The following is a 12574-nucleotide window of genomic DNA, read 5'->3' as shown; positions in this document are numbered from 1 at the left end:
ATAAATTTTCTAAAAAATATTATGTTTTTATTAATATAAAAAAAATATTTACTCGATTCTTTTGAAATTTGGCAGTATTACTTGTTGTACTAAGAGGGTAATTTAGCCCTAATTAGATTAAAATTATAGGGTCCAGTGGCGTCCCGGGGGACATATTAGCAAATATTATTGGCAAAAAGATGTTCTTTAACTTTAATATTTGGACAAAATTAGTTTATTCATTTTTGGAAAAAATCACAGATGCCTTAGAAAACAAAAAATCATTTCTGCATGGAGGTTTGACATTGACAAGCATTCTCCTAGAAAATAATTATTTACCTAATTTTCTTGGTGAAATGTCTATAAAAAGTTTTTATCTCCGTTTTTGTGATGGAAAATTACAGTTTTGGGGAAATGACAGACATGCATGTAATGTATGTACGTGCTTACAGTAATTGTTATACAGCGAGACGCCTTTATGCAGAAGCGTTTCCCCAACGGCAACTTCCAGGTAGTAAAACCTTTGAAAGCGTAGACCGTAGATTGCGGGAAAGAGGTAAATTTTCTTATTTATTTTTCGTTATGTTTTTGACAATAAAGTTACTTATAGGAAGTTTTGCCATTCCCACCAATGATAGAGGCCGGCCGAGGTCCGTAAGAACGCCTGAGTTTGAAGAGGCAGCTTTACGAGCCGTGCAAGAAAATCCTGGTGTAAGTACCAGGACTATAGCAGCTCGATTAGGGGATAATCATTCCAAGAGCACTGTGTGGCAGGTTCTCTCCGAACAACTTTTGTATCCGTATCATGTTCAACGTGTGCAGGCGTTACTACCAAGAGATTTTCTGCCCGGTTTACCGTTTTGCCAATGGTATTACGAAAAAGTTAATAATAACAGAAATTTTAATAAAACCATACTTTTTACGGACGAAGGTAGATTTCGGCGTGATGGTGTTGTTAATTTTCATAATAGTCATGTATGGAGTGACGAAAATCCCCATGCTTACGTACAATGTCGCCACCAAGAGCAATTTTCTTTAAATGTATGGATAGGTCTGGATTTCCCGTACTGCTGGAAGAAGTTCCTCTAAATGTACGTAATCAAATAACTTCTATGCACGATGGAGCTCCCCCTCATTTTAGTAGAGCGGTTAGAACTCATCTCAATAAAACCTTTGGGGAAAATTGGGTTGGAAGAGGTGGACCAATTCAATGGCCACCTCACTTCCCTGACGTAAATCCAATAGATTTTTATTTATGGGGACACCTTAAAAGTCTGGTTTATGCTAGTCCCATACAAACAATAGAAGAGTTAAGAAATAAAATTGTAAATGCTTGCGAAGAAGTGAGAAATGGACGTCGAATTTTAGCTCGAGTGCGTCGTTTAATGATTCGTCGAGTGAGAAGGTGTACAGAAATGGATGGTGGACATTTCCAACATTTGTTGAAGTTGTAGTTGCAATAAAAAGCTCCTAGAAATGTTTTTGATTTTTTGTTTTTCAAGGCACCTGTAATTTTTTACCAAAAATTAATAAACCAAATTTTGTCCAATGACATGCAATAAAACGGTATTTATTTTTTTTTGTCAAAAACGAAGTGAGATACGAAAAAAATATAAGAAGCAAAAAAGTTGTATTTTCAAATGCTTAACCTTCCGGTACTAACGAGGACTTATGTGACATAAATACTAACGTCGGACTCACACTCCGCATATCTTTTTTTCAGTGAAAAATTATCAAAAATCGTGTAAAACTATATTAGTATTGGTGGAAATATATAAACACATCAAATATAAATATATTTACACATTTTGAAGGTAAATTATTGAAATCCAAAAGCCCAGAAAATCTTTAATAAAAAATAACAATTTTTAAATTGTAAGAATCACAGAATCGAAACATATCATTATCAAAAACAAAAACGGAACTTCTAACAAACTTTCAACATAAACAAAAGATGATTACATTTCAAAAAACAAAAATAAAACTTTTAACCTAAGCTCTGACTAAAATAATATCGTCAATCTTCGTCACTTTCACCAGCCATACAGTCACTACACAGTAGTGTCACTACACAGTAGTGACTGTATTGACTAATGGTATATGACTAATGGTACGTGGTATCCGATTATTAGTAGCTCTTCGTCGTATGTGTCCGTCTAGTAACTGCATACCAAGATTCTCCAGAAATATTCTTCGAGGTGTATCATCCATATATTTTGAATTGCTCTTGAAAATAACGAAGGAGTTTATGCCAGCTATATTAAGTTGCATAAAAAATATAACCATTGGCCAGCGACGAGTAGCTAGCTCTGGCACAATCATAGGCCGCACACATCTTGTCCACTGTATCAACCCCACCTTTAGTTTGATTGTAATCAACTATTATTTGTGGTTTTCCAGTTTCTTGGTCTATTTTGTCTTCATTATGGTGCATAGTTGACAACATAAGGACATTTTTATTTTTATTGGGAATATACGATACTATGGTTGCTTTGTCTTGAAATGCAAACATGCTTGTCTGGTTGGGTCGTTTAGCAGGTTGGACAAATTCAAGTGGAAGTTCTCTTTTATTCTTTCTAATAGTACCAAGAATCGTGAGTTTATGATTTGTTGAAAGGGCGTTAGCAACAGCCATGCTGGTAAAGAAATTGTCCATGGTAATGTTTCTGCTGCTTCTTGAGATGGGGTGACAAAGACGGGAAAGGAGAGAAACATTATCAGTTTGAACTTTATACGGTTCAATCGGTTGTTGCCTAACATAAATTTCCATGTTCGCAGTGAAAAACAATTTTGCGTCCACTAAAGAATATATTTTGACACCATATCGGTTAGGTTTATTGGGCATATATACTCGAAACCTGCATCTCCCTCGGAATGCCACCAACATTTCATCCACTGTTGTGAGCTCGGAAACACAAAAATATTTAGACAAATTAGAATTGAATGAATCAAAGATCTCCCGGATCGGTGCTAATTTGTTATATTTTTGTCTCTCTATTCTAGTATTTTTATTATCAAAACGAATATACTGCAACAAAAATATGAATCTTTTCCGAGACATTGTCAAACGAAATATTTCCATGGATGTTCCATTTGTACTAAATAAGTCAGAGGCATTTACCCGACTATTTTTTGACATCGAACATATATAAAGCAATCAACTCAATGATGTCTGTGGGCCTTGCTGATCGGTTGTTTGGATTTAAATTGCACATTCCAATGTAGATATTTGTATTATCAACAATGACTTGCAACATTTCATTTGTGAAAAATAGACTCCAGATCTCTGCGGCAAATTTTAATCCTTTTGCATTTCCCTTTACCCCAGGGAGAAACTTGATTATATTTAGGGCGCTTGTCCGTACCTGAGAATTTCCTGGATGCTTTCTCCACTTGGTTTGGCCATCTTTTCCAACGTAATATGCAGCTTTTTCGTGCGCCACTTCTTCCATTATTTCATCTGGACTAATGTCTAGTAATACTGCCAAATTTCAAAAGAATCGAGTAAATTTCTTTTTTATATTAATAAAAAATTAATATTTAAATAAAAAATAAAATGTTTATAGAAACTTTTTCTCATATTTTTTTACAAGAAATCACCCATTAAAATATCTCCGTCTATTTTTCGAACACCTTGTATATGTAGACTTGTAGAACTAATTCGCTTTTAAAGGGAAGCTTACTACTTTATCTCTCAAATAGCTATAATAAATAGAACTGAACGATTTTACTTTTTTTTAGTTCCATTATACTAATGGATCAAGGAAGTGAGTTTTCAACAAAAAAACCCCTAAGAGGATTATGCTGTCGTCGTCGTCGTTTTGGATTAACGCCGCCTGCATTCTCAATAAATTACTAAGCAAATAAAGCGAGATACGAGGCTACAAAATGCGATAAGGAACCGACTCGTTTGTCATGTTGCAAAAAGAAGGTCGCATGTTACAGCGTGCCACAGCTGCGCGCTGTATTGAGAGTCTGCGACATTAATTGTAGCCAACAAGCTAGAAAATAGTTGAGAATTGATAGAGCGGTGTCTATTGGGGATAAGGTTTCAAGGGAATTTCCTAGATGTGTAGTTTAATTAGTTTTACTACTGGATGTGGATGAAGTTTAAATTTTATTATAACGTCTTTTTTGGCGTAATTTAATTTGAAGGATTTTCAAGGAGCTACGAGGATATAATGATACTAATAATAATAAATGTCTTTTATTACGTAAATGTTTAAATGAAGTATACAATAATTTTAGTTTCCTAAATAAGACGAAGTCTATCTGTAGAAAAAATTAGTCTATTGAACCCTCTTTATTCAAATAACCCAACACGAAAAAAGCCCTACCCACTAAAGTTTTATAATTTCTGAAGTAAATTATGTTTAAAATATTGCTATTGCAAATGAATGTTTACACGATTAATAAATTTATTTTTAAAATCCGGTGAGGTTTTGTAAAACTTTAAATACAAAATTTAAGCCCAACCTGTTAAACTAATTCAAAGTCTAAGAAATATGGTCACATGTTGGAAGCCTAACCATAAGACATCAGCAAGCAATTTCTTTCAATCATATCGAAACATGGACTAGAAACACGAATCACAGTAAAAGTTGGACAAGACAAAGGATTCGCAAAGTATCTTAGGTAAATGAAAATTTAGAATATCGCAATTATTATTATATAGAACTTTTAAAGTTAAAAAATACGTTTGAATCAACAACTGAACATATTCGTGAAATCTCAGTTCAGTATTCAAACCTACGATGTATTTTGCAATATAAAATTAAAAATTAATATTGAAAACTAGAATCTGTCGGTTTATCGTAACAATTAATTTTTTGCATATTTTCAGTGTAGACTAAACTAAGTAGAGAGTGTACATCAAGATTCATTTAACTGCAAAAGAAAAAATTTTATAAGTTCATTCACCGTGAATATTGAGAAATTGTGAAATTAATGCAAACACATGCAATTTATTTTATTTACAGACGTCCTAAGGACCTAAGCCAACATTCTGAAACTTTTATTTCTACATTAATTAAATGCAAATTATAATAAGTTTACATTTAAATTCAGGTTTTCATCTAAATCACATTACCTTGGAAACTTACTTTACAAGCTGACTTTATGTAAATTCTAAAATTTTCACTATTACATGGAATTTTTACTTATACAATTAATGCAATGCAATATCTAAATATGCTCATCTACTTGAAGTTAAATTTACTTCATGACAGTTTATTTTATTGACAGACTTCATGAAATGTGTACACTATACATGTATTTAGAGATTTTTACTTTTACAGGAATTCAGTGCAATTTCTAAGGACGCTTAAACTTCAATAGCGTTCTTTAATCAGAATAAGCCTTAATTTTCTTTATAAACATGTATTGAAAACGCTTCGTTTTTAAAAGACAGCAGACTGGAAAAAAGCATGTTTTTTAATCATATCTTTTTTAAATAACTTAAAATATTAAATTAACTTAAAATAATATGCTTTAAATTTTTTATCAGTGACTAATAAAATATTGTGAAAAAAAAATGATACTCCCCTGGTTTTCTTAAAAATAAACATTATTTCTGAAATCCTCATTCAGTTCGAAGCAAATTTAACTGTTTGCCTTTTTTTTGTACGATGCAAGGTCTTCGAGTAAAAAAGTAAAAAGCAAGGAAGTTCTTCAGAGAAGCATGAGGCAAACCGAAGCTCCCGACACCTATATCAAACCAAGATAACTAACTAAGATTTTCAAGTTCTTTTGCCTTTGATAACTCTTGGTGAGGCTTTAGAAATCCATCAGGAACCTTACGTAAACTTCTGGTTCATGTCAGTTCATTCAATGGACATATTTCATGCATTCAATGAACTCTAAATTTCCTAGATTGCCTTTCTGGATCTATGCGAACGAATATCAGCTCCAGTTAAGACTTTTTCCAGAGACGCGGTCAAACTCTTCCAGAACGTAAAACCAAAATGACTTATTACTGTTTCCAAGTTTTTTAGTCTTTGGTAACATTAGAAATATATAAGAATCCTTCTGTAAATTCTGGTTCATGTCAGTAACTTGGAATCTATTTACAGCTTTCACAAAGACATGAAATCCATGGGACAAGGACAGTGCATTGGCTTTCTTAACTTCTTTGACCTCTGGTACCTCTTCAGTGACGTACCAGTGATCTATCAAGAGTCTTATGTGAGATGTTTTTGTTTTTTTTTGTCAAATTTTGGTCCTAAGAGTACTTAACCTTTAATTTTCTTTTTCTTACGATTGATTTAACCACAAATTCCTCACAATTTAGCAAGCTGCAGTAAAATGATACTAATAACCATTCGGATATTCAACCGTTTTTGCACTCTCCATTGGAAGAGTTGGGGATTCTTGATAGTGAATTATGAGTTTCTGTCTGAGGATCAACAAGCTACCTCTCCATTCTATGTGCCTCTTGGTTCATCTGTTATCACGCATTCTCACAATGTATCCGGCCTAATTCCACTTTAGGCGTCCTATTCTTTCTACTGCGTCAATCACTCTGCTACGTTTCTCAGCGTTTGTGATATGACCTCTGAGGGTCAGTCCCAGCATTGATGCACGTTGTGCGACTTTGATTATCTGTACGATCAAAAAATTGGTAAATCTGATTTTAATATGTGTCTTCAGTTCCTAAATGGGGCCTATGTTAATCCTATTCGCCTAAGTAACTCGAAAGTTTGATAATCTCTGTTTATACAGATTTCGAGGCCAAGTATGAGGTAGTTTCATCTATTTGGATGCCATTTATATATACTCCTTTACCTAGTACAAGCTAAGTCATTAGTAGCCTATAGTCGGACTTTATTGGAAGTAGAATTTATCTATTGCTCATGACCATGCTCATAACCTGGTCGAGGAGATCTGATATTAGGACTATATCATCTGCAAATCTTAAATTTGTTAGGTTCTCACCGTTTATGTGTAACTCTAGATTTTCCAAATTTCCAGACTTAAACAGATACTCAAGCAGGTTCGTAAACAGTTTTGGCAAAATGCTATTTTGCTACTCCCTGCCGAATTCCTCTATTTATGTTGAATCTATTTGTTGTCTCCTATAGTTTTACGTAAGCTGTAGCTTATGCACTCTATTGCTAAGTTATATGAATGGACTAGTTAACAGTCACAGAGTCACTTTAACATCTGATACTGGTTTATCGTGTTAAAGTGTTTTTTTGAAGTGCACGTAGTAGAATATGGAACAGGACAAGTGGTTTGTTGTTTTTATCGGACTTTTCTATAATTCGGCCTCCTTCATTTCGTATTTAACCAATTTCTTGTTCCTTTAAAGACTCTCTGCCTAAGTACTTGGAAGTTTTCACTTAATTTCTGATTTTGTTATGAAAAGTTTCTTCAGTTTTAGGATGTTTACATCGTATTTGTTCTTCGATTCTTTTCTCTCCTTCATTAAGTTTTTGGTTGTGTCTTATTTTGTCTGACTTATTGCTCTATTTCTTTCGTTAAACCTAGCATAATGTCCTTGCTCTACTTGTTTTATAGCATATTATATTGCCGTTCAGAATAGCTACATATACCACGCAGGTGCAGTTGTTAGCTGTTCATCAATATCGTCTCGAAAGGTGTCTGCGTTATTGAGTGTGGCTCATCAATAAATTTATATTAATGGATTTTTTCCATAAAAACTCACGTATTTGAAACAATTTGAATGATCGTCCCAAGAGAGAATTCGAAATTTGATGCAAATTATTCCTAGCAGCTTCCTTTTTTACTATAGTTAAAAAATGATAATAGTATAAAAACTTATTACTGAATTTCGCAACATTGATTCAAGTGAAACTCGTAAGAGATCGGATAAACATTTGAGGAAAACTTATAATTCAGACTTTCAGTTCTAAAGAAAGTTGCATATAACTTGCCATCGTACATCTTAAAACTCTTGGAGACCAACGAGTTATATAATGAGTTTCCAAGGGTGACAATTGCATATCGTATATTAACTTTGTTTAACCTTTACTTTGTTTGAATAATTTGGATTGATGCCCTCAACTCTATACATGGAGTTGGATTTACTATTGTACGCTTGGGTTGTGACGACTTGATTGATCAGTTTGTAGCACAAAAAGTCAGACGTGTTTGCGTTTGAAGTGATGCATTAACATTTAATGCAGCAGCAGTTATCTTTTTAATTCTTGAAGTTTCAAAAAAAGATAAAAACTTGATCCTTTCAATTATACTTTTCCATTATTTTCAATAATTTATGTTCTCAATAAAATAATCTTGGATACTTCATTATCTGTTACATTTTCTGAGCACTAAACCTTGATTCGAGAACACTATGTCAAAATCATTAAAACTTAATTATATTTGAAGAAAGAGTAACCAAAAACGCGACAAGAGGTTAGAAGACTTCGTGAGTTACAGGTTTATCAAGAGAAAGCGTTGAACGTCCTAGCAAAAACTATATATTTTAAAGTCTATATATTTGAAATATATAGACTTTGTCAAGACGACTGTTTGCAGAAGAAAAAAAAGCAAGGCTGACAAGATGGGGAAGTTCAGTTATCAGGTAGTGATAATTTTCGGGTGAACGGTGTTTTCGGGTGCACTAGCATTTGAAGAGATCTATTATAGATGTTCATTGAATTTGGCAACATTGATTTAAGTGAAATTCGAAAAGGTCGAAACATTTGAGGAAACTTAATACTTCAGATCTTGATCTCTTATTCGATGATTGAATGATCCACTTTCATGCGTAATGTACTTACCTAATATTAAAACAAAGTTGCAACGTAATTTAGATTATGTAGTTATTTATCTACGATTCTACAATAAATAAATACAATTACGGGAAAACCGTTTTATACCCCTTTAAATTGTTTAGTAAATGATTTTTCAACGTAAATTATTTTATTAGTCAAATAAGGAGGTGCTTCATATTTCAAAATTTTATATAAAGCATAAGTTTTATATCCCTTGTATTCTTTGAATATTCGATGAATCAAAACAAAAGCCATAAAAGATATGACAAAAATTCATAGGAAAAATGTTAGATTAGATTTCATTCAGCAGTAATACTTGCGCCATCTATTAGCTCATTATAAGTTAATATAGAGTATTTATTACCTATAGCTGACGCCACTGGTAGCAAAGTTGTAATATTTTTAAGGTTTTCTTTTATTGGAATTATGTTATCAGTGTGGTTGACTTTTCAGTTTTATGTTTTTTTTTTCTAATAATAATAATACGTTTATTTTCAAAATCACAAAATTTAAATACAAAATACTTATTCTACGTTACGTACAAGTACAAGGAAAAAATAAACGATTAGTACCGAAGCTGCTCTATTTAGAAGCTTGTTGGTACTTTTTCTTTAGGGATATATATAGTCCAATTCGGGCTTAAAGGTCAATATCGGGTTTTTCTTGCCGAGAAAATATTCCATCAATGGTATTTCAATACCTTTAATAAATTTCAAATAATTTATTTGTATCTGTCCATATTCAATTATTCTTATTGCCGGTTTTAAAACAACATTAAAAATAAGGACAACCACATCTTGCATAACACATACAAAAAGAAAAGGCAACATTATTTAAACTCAAATACTCACAGTAGCACATAGGAATCAACAAAAGAACATGGAAATTATCAAACGCTCAATAAAAGTTATCGCTCTGTTATTACAAAAATAATAAGAACAAGCTACAAGTTATTCATCAAATGATGAAATATAACCCCATCTGTCTATTCAATCCATTGCCTTACAAAAACTTTAAAAGTTGAAACTAAACCTCTAATTTTATTGGTCAACTGCTTTAATTGTAAATCCCATTTAAGATGGTGGTCTACAATAATACCCAAATATTTTATGGACGGTGATGCAGGAATTAACAACGATTGACTAATTTTTAAAGCACCTATTTGGGGAAGATTTCTGGTGTAAGAAGTAAAACTAATATATTTTGCTTTTTGCCCATTTAATGTTAGTTTGCTTTTCTTAAACCGATCTGCAATTAATTGAAAATCATTTTCAGCTGTTTGTTTTAGGGCTTGCCAGGTCGCTCCTGTATAGACAACTGTGTCGTCGGCGAAACTTATAATTCTTATAGAAAAAAGACTATTTATATATATAATAAATAAATTTCTGTATTGTAACTTTTAGAGTTGGTCATATTTTTTTGTTAATTAAAATTTATTTTTCTTTTCACATTAAATTTTACTAAACCGGTGAATAGAGAATTTTATTTCATTTCCACAAAAAAGCAATAAAGATTCGAAAAACATGACTTGTTTATCGATTTTAGATATACCAACGAAGCATGATCCTAAATTACATTTCACGATCAGTGAGATCACGATCAGTCCTAGTTTTTTAGCAGAGAGCTTAACTGGCTAATGGATAAAAAAGATTTTATTAGCTTTACAAACTCACTGTTGAAATCAAAATAATGCAAGATTAACGTTAGAATGTTATTTGTGATCGACCATATCAAAGGCCTTCCTAAAGTCTAGCAAAATTAAAACAGTCAATACGTCATAAGGTATACTCGTTAAGGCGTTGAGCAGCTACAGTGACAGTATCTGATTCAACAGCTAATGATTAAAAATTTGTTCCTTTATGATTTTTGCAAAAACTTATATAAAATTCAGGTAGAACTAATAATAATATGAAATGCCCGACTTTAGTCGGTTTATTATTGCCGGCATCAGGAGTTTCACCTGCTTGTTTGCTTTTTTTCTGTTTCTTTTAATGCAGCTGAACTTTTAATATTGATCAGAAATTAGAACTTCTTTTGAGTGTATCTTCAATAATAAGTGTTACACCAAATGACGTTTGGGTTAGTTTTGTAAAACTGTGTGTGGGTGTTTTGTTTTTAGAAATATAGATAAAACACTTCAGGGATTACTGGTTTACTTTAATTTGAAATATTAATTTTCCTTCCTGCCATTTTATGAGCAATTTTCAAATTTCATGTTTAAAACGCCTTTTTCTCTGCTCAAACTTCGAACAGCTAATGTTGTCAAATTTTAAAGTTATCCCATTTTAGATCGTCTTAATGCTTATTAAAATTTAAATGCAAAATCATCTATTTGCACTTTAATTTACGCGTGGGCAACGTATTTCACTCAAAAACTCAAATATTCAAATTAATAAAATGTCATTTTTAACTGATTACTTGCCATCTTGTTTTATGTTTAAGGATTGGTTTTCAATTATCTTAACCAGTGAACACCGCTCTAGACTTACTAGAGTTAAAAAAGGGTCCCCTCGAACCTTATCGTAGGTATTTCAAATGTTTGCAATAAAAGCACCTCGTTTGGAATATATTGTGAGTCCTACCGTAAAATCCTTTGTCCCTTTATCTAGGCAATTAATTTTGATTAAAATTCCTTAGGCGTATCCAGTTATCGCGTTTCTAGTTTCAACCAACTAGGTGGCTCTGGGATAGAGATAATTATTTGGAATATTAATTAATGTACTCAAATATTTCCTAAACGAACTTAGTGGAATTAAGCAAATAATTTGGTATTTTCAATAAAAGCTCCAGCCTCCTCACCTCACAGAAAAAGAAGAGCAAGAGGCGTTAACTCTAATAATGTTTAATTTACCTGGAAATAATTTTTCTTTATTAAAATTAATAAAATAGTAATCATATCTTAAAAAGAATTTTATATGTGGTTATACTTTAAACCAATTTTTTGCTTTCATTTTTTCAGACCGACGATGACGAATGATCCAGACGGATCCAGTTTGGTGCTTTCCCTCATCAACGAAGAAAACTTCTCCACCGAAACAACGATTTTCAATGACTCCTTATCAATGGAATCACAAGAATATATTTTTGATAAGTTTTACATAAGGGCCATCTTCATTAGCCTTTATTCAATCGTTTTTGCCTTGTGCTTTTTTGGTAAGTTATATATATGTATAATACATATACAATTATATAAATTATTCATATACGTATAAATTTTCGAGATGTTTACCTCGATTCTCCCCCACTAGAGAAAATTACGGTTTTCTAAGAGGGTTCCCGAAAACTGTCTCCTTTCTCGTTATAATTAAGAATTTAATACGTCTGTCATACCCTATCTTTCTGAATTAATGAAATTAGGTAATTGAATATTAAATTACGGATCCATTGACGTACGAGAACAGCTCCTTTAGGTTCTCAGGGAATGTTATTATGTACAGGGTGTTTCAAATTCGACCCTCAGCATGGGGATCTCAGATTCTATAAAAAATAAGAAAAGTGGGCAAATTTGAGAATTTTTGAACAATATGGGGTTGAAAAAAATAAAAAATTCCGAATGGCTTCAAAGATATTCGAAAACATACGAAATTTTTAAAAATCGTTTTTTTAGGTTATTTCTTCACGGATTTAAAAAAAAATGCACTTTTGCATTGCCCCTTTTTTCATCTTACATGATGGTGTTTTTTGGTTTGTAATACGACGTTTTGTCTTTCTCATTTCATCATTTCATCTCAGTAATTCTTAATTTTTTTTTTCTTATGACCGCCATATTTGGTTTTTGCATTTTTTAAATTTGTGCAAAATTCGCTTTTTAGAAATATATTACAGGTAATATTCATTTCTTGTAAGGACCCGAATTT

At 32.2% G+C, this 12574-nt stretch overlaps 1 protein-coding gene across 1 annotated transcript in view; it reads left to right on the top strand.

Moving 5' to 3' along the window:
- The window catches only part of LOC126741011 (trissin receptor-like), a 102725-nt gene that overhangs the window by 72598 nt on the left and 17553 nt on the right, over positions 1-12574 (top strand). Inside the window, exon 2 of the mRNA XM_050447265.1 lies at positions 11677-11870. Coding sequence (XP_050303222.1) covers positions 11684-11870 — 187 coding nt within the window. The 5' untranslated portion in view covers positions 11677-11683. The remainder of the gene's footprint in view (positions 1-11676; positions 11871-12574) is intronic.

Source organism: Anthonomus grandis, chromosome 1 (assembly GCF_022605725.1).
Source record: "Anthonomus grandis grandis chromosome 1, icAntGran1.3, whole genome shotgun sequence".
Lineage (NCBI taxonomy): Eukaryota > Metazoa > Arthropoda > Insecta > Coleoptera > Curculionidae > Anthonomus > Anthonomus grandis.
This window is presented reverse-complemented; position numbering and strand designations above follow the sequence as displayed.